Source organism: Pteropus medius, unplaced genomic scaffold (assembly GCF_902729225.1).
Source record: "Pteropus medius unplaced genomic scaffold, Ma_sr-lr_union100, whole genome shotgun sequence".
In the NCBI taxonomy this organism is placed as follows: domain Eukaryota; kingdom Metazoa; phylum Chordata; class Mammalia; order Chiroptera; family Pteropodidae; genus Pteropus; species Pteropus medius.
In genome coordinates, this window is record NW_024340692.1 from 2,716,701 (window position 1) to 2,734,006 (window position 17,306).

The following is a 17,306-nucleotide window of genomic DNA, read 5'->3' on the forward strand; positions in this document are numbered from 1 at the left end:
TTCTCTAATAAAGCTGTAGTACTCCACGTGTGGTCCAGAGATCAGGAAATAGTTCACTGTGGAGCTTATTAGAAATCTGAACTCTTGGCCCCCTCCCTAGACCCTACTGAATCCGAATCTCTGGGAGCAGGGCCCAGGCATCTGTTTGAACAAGTTCCAAGTGATTCTGATGCATGTTAGAGTTTTAGAAGCACTGTTGTAAATTGTTTCCTAAATCTTTCTGATGGGAAATATACCCTCCTAGGCCCCTCGACAGGCAATTCTGATTCTGAGCAGCTGAAATGAGAACCTGGAAATCCAATTTGTGTAAGCACCTGCAAGTGACTCTTAACATCAGATAGGTTTAGGAAACTCTAGATACGCCCCCCTGCCCTCCGAGTTCATGTGTCCTGGTGGAGGCAGTGTTTCATAAGAGATGCAAGTAAGAATCACCGGTAGATCTTCTTAAAAATACAGATTCTCTGGCTTTTTCCCAAGCTCTAGTTAATCACTGTATCTGGAATCAGTGGTAGAGCAGCAAATAATGTGTCTCGTTCTCCTGCAGTAAGTGACTTAAATGAAGAAGGGATAACTTTTCAGTAGGGTTGGCTCTGCGCCTAGGGATGCTGGGTGCTGGTGCTATGGCTTGAGACTCCCAGAAAAGACCTAGCACCAAGCTTGGGTGCAGAGGGCTGGAGCACTACTTTCTAGTAGAACACAAACACTTAGGCAGAAAACCTGTCCGCAGCAGGCGGAGAACCAGAGGTCCTTCCCACAGACTGAACCAAGAGTGTACTTACTACTTGTCAAGTCTGATGGGAGCGGGGACAGCAGCCATACGTAATTTGGTTTAGAAAAATAAAGAAATGTGATATTTCTTTTGCTGATCACATGCAGCAAGATTTAAAGGAAACCAAAACACTAGCAAGACAATAAAGTACGAAAAACGTTGCTTTTAAAACTTCTTACTTAAACCTTCTGCTTCATCTCCTACATCTGAAATTCCATAAAGTCAGCTTTTTATAAGACCTTATAGTTTATTTCACCATCAAGAAGCTCACCATTTCTTTGTCTTGCTACTAAGAGATTTCATAATGTTGGTAAATTCTGTTTTTCCTTTTTTAAGCTCTAAATCAACATCAGATACTATAATGAATAATCGACCCGTTTACAAAGCTCTTTCTTCCAGAATATCAACCCCAAGGAGCTGAGTGTTTAAGATTTAACACCTTAGTCTTCAATTAAACTCACATACATTGAGCTTGACAAAGTGTTTGACACGGGGTGATACGTAGTGGTGGTTTCCATTTCTCCGCACTTTAACTACAAGCATCATCTTATAAAACAGCTGAATGTGCTCGACTCCCAGGTGTGAAAAAATCATATAGGAAACTCAAACACAGCTGTAATACACATCTATTTTTATTGCTGAAAAGTCCACTAAAAGCCTATAATTAGGATAGACTCTGCCAGATGAAGAAATCTACGTTTTGCTTCTCTGGAATATAAAGAAAGGAACACTCTTGATTTAGTGAATGCTGGAAACAGTTTTCAGATGACACACAGAAGAATATATAAATCTTTTGTTTCTGAGACCACATTTGCCATGGGTAAACAAAATAGAACTGATTACAGAGAGGGGTCCAAATATCTTCAAATTTTACTGATATTCAAACTTTACTCTCTACCTCCCTACTGTGGACACCTTTGTTCTTTCTTGTTGGAAGAGCCTTCCCAAAATCTTAGCCTTGGTACATGTGGGTATCAGCACCTTAATCACATAGAGTGGAACAAAAAATCCAGGGCTCCTTTTTAAGACAATGGTATTGATATGCTGCTCTCCATTCTTTTGCCTCTAAAGTTGACAACCGGCTTCACTCCTGTCAAGAATCAGCTCTTACTGTCCCAAGGTGAAGGCCGCCATCACTTAGACATGGAATACCTGTGTGACATTCAGTGGTCTTTTAAGTGGTTAGCATTCATTGGGCTCTTTAAAGAGTAGCTTTGTTCTTTTCCTCTACAGCCCCTTTAATATGGGGGCTCAAAATAGATTCCTGATAGCTGGGCCTAGGTATTGCTGGTGTGGCCCCCATCCATGTAGCCCAGAAAATCTTCTCCACCAACCGTCACCCAGAGTTCCAAATGGAAGCTTTGGCTTCCTCTTTCTTCAGCCTTAAGTCCTTCCTATGCCACCATCTCCACCCCTAGGGGATGAAAGGCACTTCTTTCTGGTTATGAGGGTCTTGAAATATGAGTCCTAAAAGTGCTCCCGTGGTTCGATCCAGAACACTAGAGGCTGTCTTGAAAATAGAGGCCTGGGATAATCCTGATTTCCTGAGCCTTGCCAAGTCTGTGCAGAACAGGACTTGGCACAGTCCAAGATTTTTGCTATATATTATACAGAATCTAAGGGAAATTTCAGTGCTTGGTCATGTCATTCTTATTGTCTACTTATTTACAGCAAAGAGAAACTAAGGGAAAATAATTATTTTCCAAGAAAGTTTTCTCTTTAAGATCTGTTAGACCTATTAAAAAATAAAATGAGACAATGGCTTCACTGAACTTGTTTTCCGTGTTGGTTCACTTTAGTACCATTTCTGTTTTCACTTCATACAGTTCATTCTGTGATCATTCTTAGAAGAACAAGTGTTTGGGGGTGGGTTCAACTTTTCCAGTGATGGCCCACTGTTCCCTGTTCTTTTCTATATTTAAAGTTTTGTAAAAAGGAATTTCTTATACTTCAATAAAAATAAGGAATTCAGACAGTTCTGAATCTGGTAAGTATATTATGAATGGTCTCCAAAACTCCCTTAAATAAATATTTAAATATTAAATTCTTCCTGGAAGCTGTGGTTATGGCACTTCTATTTCATTTGAAGCTGATGCATAATGTAATTACTCTATTCGATGTAGGTTCTTGCTACTAGTTTCTCTTCGGAGTTATAGAACTATTATCACACAGGCACAGTCACATTTGAATGTGTGACATTAAAGACAATATGCTTTATTAAATATGGTTGCATACATATTTCTCTTCCTAGATCTTTTTTCTACTCAGTGCATCAACACATTATCGTAGTTACTCTTTGTTTTATATATAGAAATGGTAACTCCTCCAACTTCGTTGCTCTTCAAGAAGAAATATCCCTTTGCATTTCCACATACATTTTATAATTTTCGCATGCATAGAAAAACTACCCAAGATTTTGGTTGGAACTGCATTAAATCTATGGGTCAATTGGGGAAAAATAACATCTTTACAATGCTGAGTTTTCCAGTTCGTAGACAAAGAATAACTCTTATTAAAGTCTTCATTTGTTCTCATCTTTCGTAATTTTCTTTGTAAAAATTATATGTAATTATTAGATTTATACCTATGAGTTTGATTTTTTTGATACCTTTGCAAATGCTAATTTTAAAAACTCCTTTCATCTAATTGATTGTTACTGGCATATAGAAATTTTTTGGATATTGCTCTGATATCCAGCAATCCTATTTAATTTGCTTAATGATTCTAATAGTTTATCTGTGATTCTTCTGGATTCTGTCTATTCAAAATAATGTCACTGGTAATATCTTTTTTAAACTGGTTTTAAAAATTGACCTGTGATACTCTAATTCATGTGGCTAGCAAAAATATTATTTTCATGTCAGGGTGGTTTACATATAGAACTTGATATATTAGATTAAAACTAGAATCTGGACTATGGCATCAGCATGAAAGAAAATACAAAGGGAGTCCAAGACGTAAAAACATGTTTATTTTCTCAGGAGCTTGGGAAAGACACATTCTGTGTGCACTATTTCCTTGTCCCCACCCCATCCCCCAGACCTCATACACACACCAAGAGAAAAGAATGCTCACTTTTGACCAATCTGTGTTTCCATGTGTATTTCTTCCTCTTTAAACATGAAAGAACACCAAAGACTGGTTGAAATATTTTATTTGCCCCTCAGAACATTATATTCTTCTGATATTGCCACTGATGATAACTCATTTAACTTCTAGAAGACCTCCTCTTCCCACTTTCATATCCTCTCCAAAATCTCCTTCTTCCTGGGGTTATCAAGAAGTTACCAGTGTCCAAGCTAGCTTGCTTCTTGATGATGGAACTTTCCCTGCTCACAGGGTTGGAACCAGGTCTTGTTTGGTTGTATCGAAAGCAATGAAGACCGAAATGAGCCTTAGTCCACTCGCTGTTGGACTCAAAGAAGTGACACAAAATAAAGGGCCAGAGACTTTGTTCTGTCTTCAGCAATATTTATTGGAAACAGCAACGCTTCCCGTGGTAAGAGTTTATACATTAAGCAATAAGATTTGTCTTTCACTCCACATGATCTACTACCACAGGTGGCATGTCCAAAGCAGCACATTAAACCTCTGAAAGAATCTGTACAGCTAGATAAATAGAACTCTGGATAGAACCTAACAGGACTTTAATACCGATACAAAAAAAACCACTCATAAATTTATGCACAGCACTGTCCACACAAAATGAAGATGAGATAGAAGGAACAGAGATAAAAGTAACAACTGATCTGGGAAAGAGTTTTGCATATGCAGCCACGCATCTTCAACTGCTAAGCACAAAAATCATCTTTATTTGGTCCTCATTGAGGGCAGAATATGCACAAATGATGTTCAAAGAACACAAAAGGTGAAAGTGGAAAAAAATATAGTTACTGTTTCTTGGTCTATGAACTAGTGGAATGATGGTTTTTAGTGTTTTTCTCCTTGTGTCTCTGTGCCAAATGGATTCATGAAAAACTTAATTTATAAATAAAACTGAAGTGAAGATATTTGTTCCGCCTTCCCAGTACCTTCAGAAATGACTAAATACATATATTGTTTCTGTATAGCAAGAAATTTAAGCTTGGAAACCGGATCTCTTTTCAATTCCTCATAATGGAGAATCTCCTCTTTTCAACACCTCCCATAATATGTTGATTGCTACTTGTCTTATTTTGAAATAAAATAGGAGTCCTCCTTTGGCTTTAATAGGGAAGGAGGAAAATTAGCTGTACCTCAGAAATAGGCGTAAGTGGGAGGAACAAAGGAGAATGTTTTCAGAGAAAGCTTTGAATCCATACTCAACACTTTTCTACTGATAGCATCAAGGGACTAACTTGTTCAGACCAGAAGACAATTTGCTGGTGAGGGAGGCTTTCTTCCACATTTCTGTGACTCACATATTTGGGAGGGGACAATGTGAAAGCAAAAACTTTCTCCTATTTAAATGGAGAACCTGAGACCTGGAGATGGCCCCTGGGTGATAGATAATATCTTCAGTAGGATGGTTTTTCTGTGAGGTGGCTCATGGTCATTATTCTAAGAAGCCACAGCCTCCTGAGAACTGTCTGAACAGCAATTCTCTGACTATTGGCTGGTCTCATATTGTTATTTAAAAAGCACATGCCATGCCCACCAGGCTGTGAAGATACCACCCATCACCATGACTCCTGTGGGATCACACAAGTCAATCAAAGATACTCAGTGGGGCTTGATGACTTGGACCACTGCAGCCTGCACTTGGGATGTATTGTAAGCAGCATTACCAAAGCAGTGGTTAAACTTAACTATCTGGGCCAAGAGGAGGTGAGCCAGCCAGCATAACATACTAATGGGGCAGGGCGACCAGAATTTCCACATAATTGATGGGGAAGAAACCTGACTGGCCATGAAGCATCCCCTCATACCAGTTCTCATCAATCTGGTTAGTGAGTGTGATGACATCACCCTCTTTAAAACCCAACTCCCCTTCATTTTCAGGTTCAAAGTCGTACAGAGCTCGGCAACAGGGCTGATCCATAGGGGCACCTGGGAGTCAGAGCAGGAGAGAAGAATAAAGAAAGACAAGGGGAATTTAACTTATGTATCTACTGCCTGCTGCACCCACTTGCTGTCCCCCGGTTCCTGCCTCACATCTCGTCTTGCAGCTTCCTGTTGCCACGAGTCCCCAGTGTCTACTACATGGTCTTTCCTCTCATTAGCCTTCAGAAGCTTTCTCAGATTTCTGGAAGTTGCTGGATTCCTATTTCCATTTCCAGTATGAAAAATGGCCCTATCTATTCTTGTGATATGTACAACAGAAGTTATCAAGGCTTGCATTCCTAACAGTACCCAATGATGGGAGACCCAACAACTTAAGGAGTTTTAATGAGATTTAGGTTCATAATCCAGCATGGCCAGAATTCTTTCCATGTTAGCACTTTAAAATCTCTGCACATGTGAAATAGTACCATTAATGACATGGAAAATGCTTTGCAGCCTCAGAATGAGAATAACAGTGCAGTTCTCGCTTTTTAAAAATAAATACTCCAACCTCTGGAAAACTGCTATACTGTGCTACAAACACAACAATATAAAACCTCGGGTTCAAGTTCTAATTCTGTGTGACCTGACACAAGGCATTTCACTCCGTTTCTTTGTCTAACAACTCACTTCACAGTACTATTGTATTCATTTAACGAGATTATGTAAAAATATATATATATATAATTCATACTTTGTAAACTGTTGCATATATAAACATGAGGAATGCATCAGAGCTATGGCATATAAAAAATGTATTCTATGTTGAATAAAATAATGAAGGATGGATTCTATCTTAAAAGGGATCTATGTAAAATGACCAAATATATTAATATAGCATATATACTCCTACTCATAAAAACTCAGACAAGTGTATACAGCTCCCATGCCATCAACATGGCTTTGAAGGGTAATAATGTAATATATTTTCTTACTTAAAGCAGAAAGAAGAATGAAATATGGGTTCGTTTATGAGCAGGAAGAAGAAAGCAATACATAACTCATATGACTAGTCCTTATTGCCTGCCAACTTCTAAGAGCCACTGCTATTTATACCCCACACTGGGCTGTGGGCAGCAGAGGTGAACACAAAGGCAGAAAGCTCCAACTGTCATCACAGACCTCATTTTTTCCTGTGTAGTCTCCTGGAAACATCTCATAAAAAAGTATCCTGAAGATGAACATCAACTACTGGAGATACAGAGAAAATAGGAGAAAGCTGTGTATCTTTAAAATGCATATCCAGTATGAGATAGTTTCCACTTCTTCAACCAAGCAAATGCTAAGGCTGAAAATATCTCAAGCACTAGCTTTTGTCTAAATTTTGTGTATGGGGTAGGAAGCAGTGGTGCCAACTAAAAGAATACGTATTGGGTATATATCAATATACCTGACAGAAAGTAAATTTCAGCTTTAACTGAATCAGCCTCAGTAACCATGACATGATTAAGTGGAGGGAGGGTAGTGGGGGGAGTAGAAAAATCTAGCAGATGTTGAGATTCAAAATATATTCATCTGCAAATTCACCCATATGCTCTTGTGACTCAAAAAATTCAGCTCAACCCATTCCTGGAGCTGCTGCCTGTGGGTTCCATGTAAGTATGCAGGCATACACTGCCCAGGGCCCTCACTCCCACGTGTGCTGGAACCACAGAAGGGGAAAAACAGAAAGATGCCACCCCAGCACCAAACTGACAAGATGATTCTATGACCACAAAGGAGGGTCGAAATCAAATATATAAGTTAGGAGGTTACGAGTGTGTTGATGATGGAAAGTGAGAGAAAAGGGGACAAGGGACAAGTTTTATAGAATAGAGAAGGGAGAAAAAGAGGAAAAGAAATGATCAATGAGAAAAGAAGGAAGAGTCTTTTAAAAGAGTTTCTAACTGACAAAACCTGTAAAAAATATATCACTGTATATTTCTGACGCAGCCAGATTGGATTACTCCTAGAATTTCAGGAAAAGTGTCAACAGGATGTGCCCAAGGCCAGTGGGAGGGGGTCTGCAGGTCTCAGCTCCTTACCTGCAGGTTTGGGAGTGCCTGTGTGAGAGAGGCCCCCATTGGGCTGAGTGCTGTCACCAGTTGGAAACTCCAAGCTCATTCGTGGTTTAGGCTGATATTCCCTTCTAGGTTGAGATGAAGCTTGTCTTATTCTGTGTCGAAAAGAAAAAGGGGAGAAAAGAGAGTAAGCTAATTAAGAAGCAAAAGGAAAAGCAATAAAATCCAGGAAATGCATAGGTCACCCACCAATCTACCACTGTGGAGAAGAGGAAATCTGAAAAGGACGCTTAGCCTTCATATGTGTTTATGCCTCTGCTTTTGTTGATGTCTCTCTATGGTCATATCCTCCCCGTCTTCATCCTTTTCTCATCCCTCGCACCCTTCCTCACTCATTCTAAGTACATTTTGCATTGTGTCAGGAACACAAAAATGAATCAGGTACACCCACTGACACCAATGGACAGATCTTCCAGGCAAAGAATCAACAAGAAACAATGGGCTTAACAGATACACTAGAACAGATGGATTTAATAGATATTTTCAGAGCATTTTACTCCAAAGCAGCAAAATATACATTCTTCTCAAGTGCACATGGAACATTTTCAAGGACAGACCACATATTAGGACACAAATCAAGTCTCAATTAATTTAAGAAGACTGAATCATATCGACTGTCTTCTCTGATCACAATGGTATGAAACTAGATATCAACTACAAGAAAAAAAACTGGAAAATACACAAACACATGAAGGGTAAATAACATGCTACCGACAATGAATGGGTTATTAATGAGATCAAAGAAGAAATCAAAAGATACCCAGAAACAAATGAAAATAAAAACACAACGACTCAAAATCTATGGGACTCAGCAAAAGCAGTCCTAAGAGGGAAATTCATAGCAATACAGGCCTGCCTCAAGAAACAAGAAAAAGCTCAAATAAACAATCTAACCTTACAATTAAGAGAACTAGAAAATGCACAGCAAACAAAGCCCAAAGTGAAAAGAAAGAAGGAAATAATAAAGATCAGAATGAAAAAAGAAATGAAATAGAGTCTAGAAAAACAATACAAAAGATTAATGAAACCAAGACCTGGTTCTTTGAAAGGATAAACAAAATTGGCCAGACTCTTAGCCAGACTCGTCAAAGAAAAAAGAGGACTCAAATAAATAAAATCAAAATGAAAGTGGAAAAATAAACATGGACTCCACAGAAATACAATGGATCACAAGAAAATCCTATAAGCAATTATATGCCAATAGATTGGACAATCTGGAAGAAATGAACACATTCCTAGAAACATACAATCTCCCAAGACTGAATCAAGAAGAAACAGATAATCTGAACTGACTGATTACCACCAATGAAATAGAATCAATAATCAAAAACCTCCCAAAAAACAAAAGTCCTGGACCAGATGGCTTCATAGAATTTTACCAAACATTCAAAGAATTATCATCTATTCTTCTCAAACTATTCCACAAAATTTAAGAAGAGGGAACGCTCCCTAACTCCTTTTATGAGGCCATCATTACTTTGATCCCAAAACCAAAGACATTACAAAGAAAGAAAACTATAGGCTGATACCTCTTATGAACACTGATGCAAAAATCTTCAATAAAATGTTAGCAAAACGAACTCAGCAATACATTAAAAATATCATACACCATAATCAAGTTGGATTTACTCCTGAGATGCATGATTGATACAATATCCGCGAATCAATTGTGATACACCACATTAACAAATCAAAAGATAAAAATTATATGATATCAATAGATGCAGAAAAAGCATTTGACAAAATCCAGCATCCATTAATGATAAAACCTCTCAGCAAAGTGGGAATAGAGAAACATACCTCAGCATAATAAAGGCCATATATGACACACCTACAGCTAACATATTCAATAGGGAAAGGCTAAAAGCATTTTCCTTAAAATCAGGAACAAGACAAGGATGCCCACTTTCACCACTCCTCTTCAACACTGTATTGGAAGTCTTAGCCACAGCAATCAGACAAGGAAGAGAAATAAAAAGTATCCGAATTGGAAAGGAAGAAGTAAAACTCTCGCTATTTGCTGATGACACAATATTATATAGAGAGAACCCTAAAGATTCCACCAAAAAACTGTTAGAACTGATCAATGAATTCAGTAAAGTAGCAAGTTATAAAATAAATATTCAGAAGTCAGTTGCATTTTTATACACCAATGATGAACTTTCAAAAAGAGAAATTAAGAAAACAATCCCACTTACAATTGCCTTGAAAACTATAAAATACCTGGGAATCAAATTAACCAAGAAGGTAAAAGACCTGTTTTCAGAAAATTATAAGTCATTGAAAAAAGAAACTGAAGAAGATACAAATAAATGGAAGCATATCCCATGTTCATGGGTAGGAAGAATCAACATCGTTAAAATGGCCATACTACCCAAAGCAATCTATAGATTCAATGCAATCCCTATCAAAATACCAATGGTATTTTTCAGAGAGCTAGAACAAATAATCCTAAAATTTATATGGAGCCATAAAAAACCTCGAATAGCCATGGCAATCTTGAGAAAGAAGAACAACATTGGAAGTATCGCACTGCCTGATATCAAGGCTACAATAATCAAAACAGCATGGTTCTGGCATAAAAACAGATACATTGATCAATGGAACAGAACAGAGAGCCCAGAAATAAATCCCTATCGATACGCTCACTTAATATATGACTAAGGAGGTAAGAATATACAATGGGGTAAAGACAGTCTCTTCAATAAATGGTGCTGGGAAAATTGGACAGATACATGCAAAAAAAAAAAAAAAAAGAAGCAGCAGCAGCTGGACCACCTTCTTACACCATATTCAAGAATAGACTCAAAATGGATTAAAGACTTAAATGTAAAACCCGAAACCATAAAACTTCTAGAAAAAAACACAGGCAGTAAACTCTCTGATATTACTAACAGGAATTTCTTTTCAGCTATATCTCCTGGGACAAGGGAAACAAAAGAAAAAATAAACAAATGGGACTACATCAAACTAAAAAGTTTTTGTACAGCAAAGGAACCATCAACAAAACAAAACAAAAAAACCGTTTGGGAGGAGCTATTCGCTAATGATACATCTGATAAGGGGTTAATATCCAAAATATATAAAGAACTTATACAACTCTACAACAAAAAAACAAACAGTCCAATTAAAAAATGGGCGGAAGGCCTGAACAGATACTTCTCTTAAAAGGAAATACAAATGGCTAATAAACATATGAAAAGATTCTCAAGGTCGCAAACCATCAGAGAAATGCAAGTTAAAACCACAATGAGGTATCACCTCATACCTGTCAGAATGGCTATCATCAATAAATCAAAAAACAGCAAGTGCTGGCGGGGATGTGGAGAAAAGGGAACCCTCATACATTGTTGGTGGGACTGCAAACTGGTACAGACACTGTGGAAAACAGTATGGCGGTTTCTCAAAAAATTAAAAATGACTGTATCTTTTGACCCAGCAATTGCGCTTCTGGGTATTTATGCAAAGAAAACCAAAACAATAATTCATAAAGATCTATGCACTCTAATATTCATGGCAGCACAATTTACAAGATATGGAAGCCAAGATATAGAAGCAACCTAATTACCCATAAACAGATGATTGGATAATGAAATTATGGCTCATATATACAGTGGAATATTACTCAGCCATTAAAAAAAATGAAATCCTACCATTTTCAATGACATGGATGGACCTAGGGGTTATCATGCTGAGTGAAATAAGTCAGAGAAAGATAAATACCATATGATTTCACTTATATGTGGAATCTAAAGAACAAAAATAACTAATCAAAAACAGACTCACAAATATAGTGGACAATTTGGTGACAAACAGTGGGCAAGGGGGTTGTGGGGCTAGGAGAATGGGGTGAAAGGTTAAAGAAGCACAAATTAGTAGATAGCTAGTCACGGGGATGGGGAGCACGGCAGAGAGAATGCAGTTAGCATTAATACGATGTCTAGGTGGAGGGCCAGGGGAGGGAGGAAGCAATTGGGGGGATCGTTTTATGAACTATATAGATGTCTAACCAATGTACTGTATACCTGAAACTAACTTAGATAAATTAAAAGAAATGAATCAGGCACAGTTCTTGCCCTCAAGCAACTGTGGCCTGTAGGGGAGATAGAACATAAACTAATTACCACAAATTGTGGTAAATCTTATTATAGACATATGTGCAAAATGCTACAAGAACACAGAGTGGGGGTGGGGAGAGTTTAACCTGTGCATGGGGAAGTTGGAAAAAGTTTAAGGAAGGAGGTAAAAGGTATGAGTCATTTCCAAATGAACAGTTGTTTCTAGAAGAAAGTTATTCCATATGGAGCTTGAGAGGTTTGGAGGGAAGAAAGGAAGAAATACTGTGTGCTCTGAGAACAGTGAGCAGTTTGTGATACAAGAAGGGGGAAAGAAATGAAGCAAGACAGGAAGAAGGCGGAAAGATATGGTCAACAGGTATATTCCACACACCCCTAAGTATTTCCCACAGTTTCAGGTGTTCACTAAGCAAAGTGTGCAACAGGTTTGCAAGGGTGGGGAGAGTTTAAGGTATATTAATAGCAGAATATCGCAAAGACATATAGTATTTCTTTAGTTTGATGAAGTGTGTGATTTTTAAACCTTTCTCGAGGCCTCAGAATGTTGCATACATTTCCACAAGGGTGCACAAAGGGAAGATGCACAATCAAAGCACCAGTCAGAAAGAGGTGAGGAGGTTTCTCATAGTGCAACATAATGATTGTAGGCTTCATTGTGCATTCAGCCCGTCTCATCAGCTATGAGTATCTAATTTGGCCACAAGCTGAGAATAAAGGCTGTTGAGGTGACCCTTTGAGGTACATACGTTAGTAAAATCGTGTTTAATCTGGCTAAATTAACACATATTACAATGCAAGGCCATTGCATACAGCTGTGCAGGCTGCCCTTGAATTCCAGGGAGGCCCATTCATAAAGAAAACTGCCTCAGCCCTGCTGTGGGGAATGTGTGAGGAGGTGGTACAGGCAAAAGAAAGCAGCCCCCTCTGATCTGTCACCATTCAGAAACACACAAGGTGTGAAAAGATACAAGTTCTCAAATAAGTTATGCTTGATCATGAACCCCATTTGGATCACTGTATGATCTGGGGCTAGTTACTTCATCTCCCTGAGCCTCAGTTTGCTCATCTGTTAGGTGAGGCTAACAATACTTAGTCTACAGGACTGTTCTATGATTGATGCTATGCCTTCAGTACCCACACAGAATAGCTGGTCAGTAAATGGTATCCATTATCATTGGAGCATCCTGGTATCCCATCTGTGGCAGCTAAAATATCATTCAAGAATCAACCTCTCATAAACACGAGATTAGATTCAACAGAACAAAGTAAAACAAAGCACAAGACAAAATAACATCAAAACAAATGATCCACAGGTGCCTGTGTAGGAACAGCAGGGATTTTGGCAGAAGTTTTTCTTCAAATGTAGTTTCTCTGGTATTTCCATTTCTTCACACATCATTCCATAGCAATAAAATGGAAATGTAAAATGCAGAGAACTGTAAAATACCTTTCTTCCAGTCTGACGGTGACTTGCTGCAAGATCTGGACTGCCTGCTTATGATACTCCAGCTGGGCCTGCACGAGTGCAGAGAGCTGGCTCACCTGTTCGATCTGCAGATTGATGAAGGGAAATCATGCCTTAGTTACCACATTACTGTCCTTAAGCAGCTACTACTGTCTGGCACATATGATGCAGCAGCCCCTGACATACAGCCTAGTGCTCGGTGATGCCCATGGCCATGTGGTGAGCCAGGCTAGGACACACAGTTTTAGGACAAATCAATTAAGGATAAGAAAGCATCCTTATGCTTGGAAATTCCAGTACCATTAGGAGAAGCAACATTATAATACTCCTGAGGATTACATAACTCTCATTGAACAATCTCCTGCTTAGCTGGAACATTAGGATTTGGCTTATTTTATTTATTTCCTATAGGAAAAACATGTATTGCCCAAAGGATTCACTGTGCCCTATATTTTTCATGCTAAGTCAATATTAGTGCTATTAATAAAAATGTGAATATTGAGTTTTCAAATGAGGCACCAAGGAGGCAGCGTGGTATGAGGGAAAATCTTTTGCCTCATCTGTAATGTAAAGGAGTTGGGTCAAGTGACATTTGGGTTCATTCTAACTCTAATATTCTAAGAATCCTTGCTACCCTTATTTTGGATCTTGAGTTGTGATCTAGCTGACTAGTGGCCTCCAAGTCAACAGAGGCAATGCTTTGGGGTGGGATGCAGCCCTGAGTGCACTGTGATTCAGGTCACCCCTCATTACAAAAGCATTCCTCTTCAGCAGGTAGGTGGACAAGTTGTTTTACATACACACAAACACAAACCTACACTGTCTCCGGGTAGTGGGAAAGTCTGATATGATCAGCATGCCTTCCGTGTCACCAGTCAGGGCAAAGCAGTTAAGTGATAAGTACATAAAGGCCCTGCAAACATCTTAGCAGAAGTTGGTCAGTAACTGATGGAACAGGATGGGGGTTGAGGAAGGACAGGAAAGCTGGTTAACAGGTTTTATGACATGAGTAGCTGGAATGTAACTTCTAAAGCCATGAATAATAATTTAGTACTCTGGAAATGTGAAAGCAGCTTTTAAACTATCTCATCTGTGCCCCAAATGTAGTATCTGCTACAATCATCAATCTCAATCGAAATTACCTTTTAAAAAAATGTCAACTTTACTTCAAAAATACAGAACATCTTAACCTATGTTGGAAACTCACTTCTGAATGCATTTTAGTTGATTTTGTTATTCAGTCTGAAGTCAATCTGCCCTGCATTTCAACAGAGTATTTTTTTTAGCTATTGGACTGATGATACATGGATCAGAAACATTCTTTATCTCTCCACTACTAGTAATACTTTAAGATCATAAGTAGACAAAAATGTAGTTAAATCAAGTTACAGGAATACAGGGACAAAAACTTTATCATTTCTCATTCTATTTTATAATTTCAAATTCTTTAAAAGAAATAACCATCTACTGAAGTTCTCACCACATAGCGTGATCAGATATTAACGTTTTTAACTACCTAACCATTTAGCACATTAGTCTTGTGCCTCAAAGGCAAGAATCATTTGAAAACCACAAAAGAATAACTCACATCCATCTCCAAGAGATTGAACATGCTTGACTCAGCAATTTCTTTAGACTCATCAAATTTCTCCAGAGCTTGACGAAGCTCTTCATCTGGAATCTTGCCTTGTCGTTTCTTCTTATAATCAAAGTCCAGGCGTCGACCCTCCAACTTCTTTAGATGATGCTAAACAAGTCAAGAGCAGAAATATGCTTTGAAAGGACTCACGGAAAAGTCATGTTTACAGCTCACTTCCACATCATGCCTATTATCTTCCAAAATAAGACAAGTTAAGTTCTAAAATGTTACATCGCCAGAAAAATAAAGGAACATGCGCCAGTGGGGCAAATGCTTCCAAAGGCCAAATGTGGGGAAATGTCTTTAAAAATAATTAAGAGCAAGAAATAAATTGTGGGAAGTATAAGTTCTCTTTATTTGCTGAGACAAAGCCAAGCTGGAGTATGCCTTTTCCTTCCATCACAGAAGCTGGGAATGTGTATAGATGCCCCACACATGTGGAAAACACAGGCACATCAGGCCCACTAGTCCCCATCTTCAGAAGAAATGGTATCTCATGAGAAGGCAGGAAAAAACATTTTCCTTGAAATGAAATGAGAAAGAATGGCATTCTTACTTTTTGAAATCACAGAGTATTAGCGCTAGAAAGGACTTATCTTTAAGGTAATCCAATCTGTTAGAATGACTTTATTAATTATTGCTTATTTAAAATATGGATTTCTGATCACCTAAATTAGAATATTCAGGGCCATGGCCTAGGCAGCTATATCTTAACACTTATCCTGGTTGACTGAAGCTGCTTTCAGGGAACATTGATTCGTTCAAGTCTCTCATTCAACACTCAGTTACAAAACCTCACTTGGAAGGGACCTCAGAGGGGGCCTAATGCCCCACATTTCACTTCAATCCCTCCTTGCAACATCCCCACCACATGGCTATCCAGCCTCTGCCCTAAACCTTTCATAACCAAGTGGAGCAGCAGTTTCCTAAAGCAGTAACGTATTATATCCTAAGATCTGCAGTATTCTACTACTAATGGGAGAGAGAAAATGCTGGGTTTCCCTTGATTCTAGGTGTATATAGAAAGAGAAGGAGATGAAATTGAGTTGGGAGTGGTAAAGAAACGAGCAGGAAAGGAAGAAGAAAAATATCCTAGACCTTCCCTCCCACTCCACACTCTGCCTCCAATCCATGCTCTGATCCAAGCTAAATGCTTGTTCCTTTGGAAGGTATATTCTTGTAAAACATCTGAACTTGCAGTCAGCTGTAGAGCACAGCAGTGGAGTAAGAGTTACATTTTAAGTTTGGAGTGAGTCTGCCCCTTACTAACTGTGCAACCTTGATCAAGTGGTAGGGCTGAAGGAGATTTAAGCTAGAATAAGGAGATCTAGAAGATTTAAAGTTATGACAGTCCATTTCACAATAAAGAAAACTAAATTTCAGACAGGTTCAACAAATATTTGTTGAAGGAATGAATAAACAAACATTACACACCTAGATAGACTTAAAGCCAGTTGAACTTTATTTGGAATAGTGCAACTGTTCTATGTGTTTTAGAAAGAGAATAGTTGGGTATTCCTCCTCAATCTTAACGACTGTTATGAAAATATAAAAATGTGTTATAGAGTGATGGAATAACTATTTAAGTTAATAACTGGTATAGCTAGCATTTTCGAGGGTGAACTCAGCCCAGAAAACCATAGAATAATTAATAAAGTTATGTATTATAATGGAAAGAATATTATCCTTCTAGAGAGAAAAAGCTTAAAAGATCTTGAAAATTCAAAGTGGAGAAGTCAAATGTAAATTCATGAGTGGAACAGTCATAACAGTAAGGCCAAAAGTACTGCACTTCTGGCTTCTCTCAATTTATCTTGTTGAACTTTTTTGCAATTCACATGCCCAGTGCTGACGACATACACGGTAAGCTTTAAAAACGTTTTCTAAAGGAAAATGACACCTGCATCTGCTGTAGGATTTAAACTGTCCACTTCCCAAAGGACTAGATGCAGATACCTGAATCTCTCTCAAATCTTTGTCATGAAGATTCTGAAGGGGGTCAATGAAGTTCTGCTTCACTTCCATATCCAAAGAGTCTTTCACCTCCGAGAGCTCCCGCATGGCCTCCCCCACGTCACCGAGCGCTGGGCCTGGAAGGGGAAAATGAAGCCCTTGCATGTTAAGAACAGAAGTAAAACAGAAGTTTAAGTTCCAATACAGAAAAAAACCTATGGATTACCATCTATCTTCCGAAGACAACCAAGATGAGAGACAGTATTAAATACCCTCCAGCAAACAGTGTACTTTCTGCCTTAGACAGTTCAGATCAGCAACA

At 38.4% G+C, this 17,306-nt stretch overlaps 1 protein-coding gene across 2 annotated transcripts in view; it reads right to left on the reverse strand.

Annotated features, from left to right (window-relative positions):
• Positions 1–4,223: 4,223 nt before the first annotated feature.
• The window catches only part of SH3GL2 (SH3 domain containing GRB2 like 2, endophilin A1), a 178,477-nt gene continuing 165,394 nt past the window's right edge, over positions 4,224–17,306 (reverse strand). For both annotated transcript variants that reach the window (XM_039871116.1, XM_039871042.1), the window contains exons 5-9: positions 16,988–17,121; positions 14,981–15,139; positions 13,375–13,478; positions 7,816–7,946; positions 4,224–5,797 (exon numbers count right to left, since the gene is read on the reverse strand). In XM_039871116.1, the coding sequence (XP_039727050.1) occupies positions 5,598–5,797; positions 7,816–7,946; positions 13,375–13,478; positions 14,981–15,139; positions 16,988–17,121 (728 nt within the window). In that variant the 3' untranslated portion in view covers positions 4,224–5,597. The remainder of the gene's footprint in view (positions 5,798–7,815; positions 7,947–13,374; positions 13,479–14,980; positions 15,140–16,987; positions 17,122–17,306) is intronic.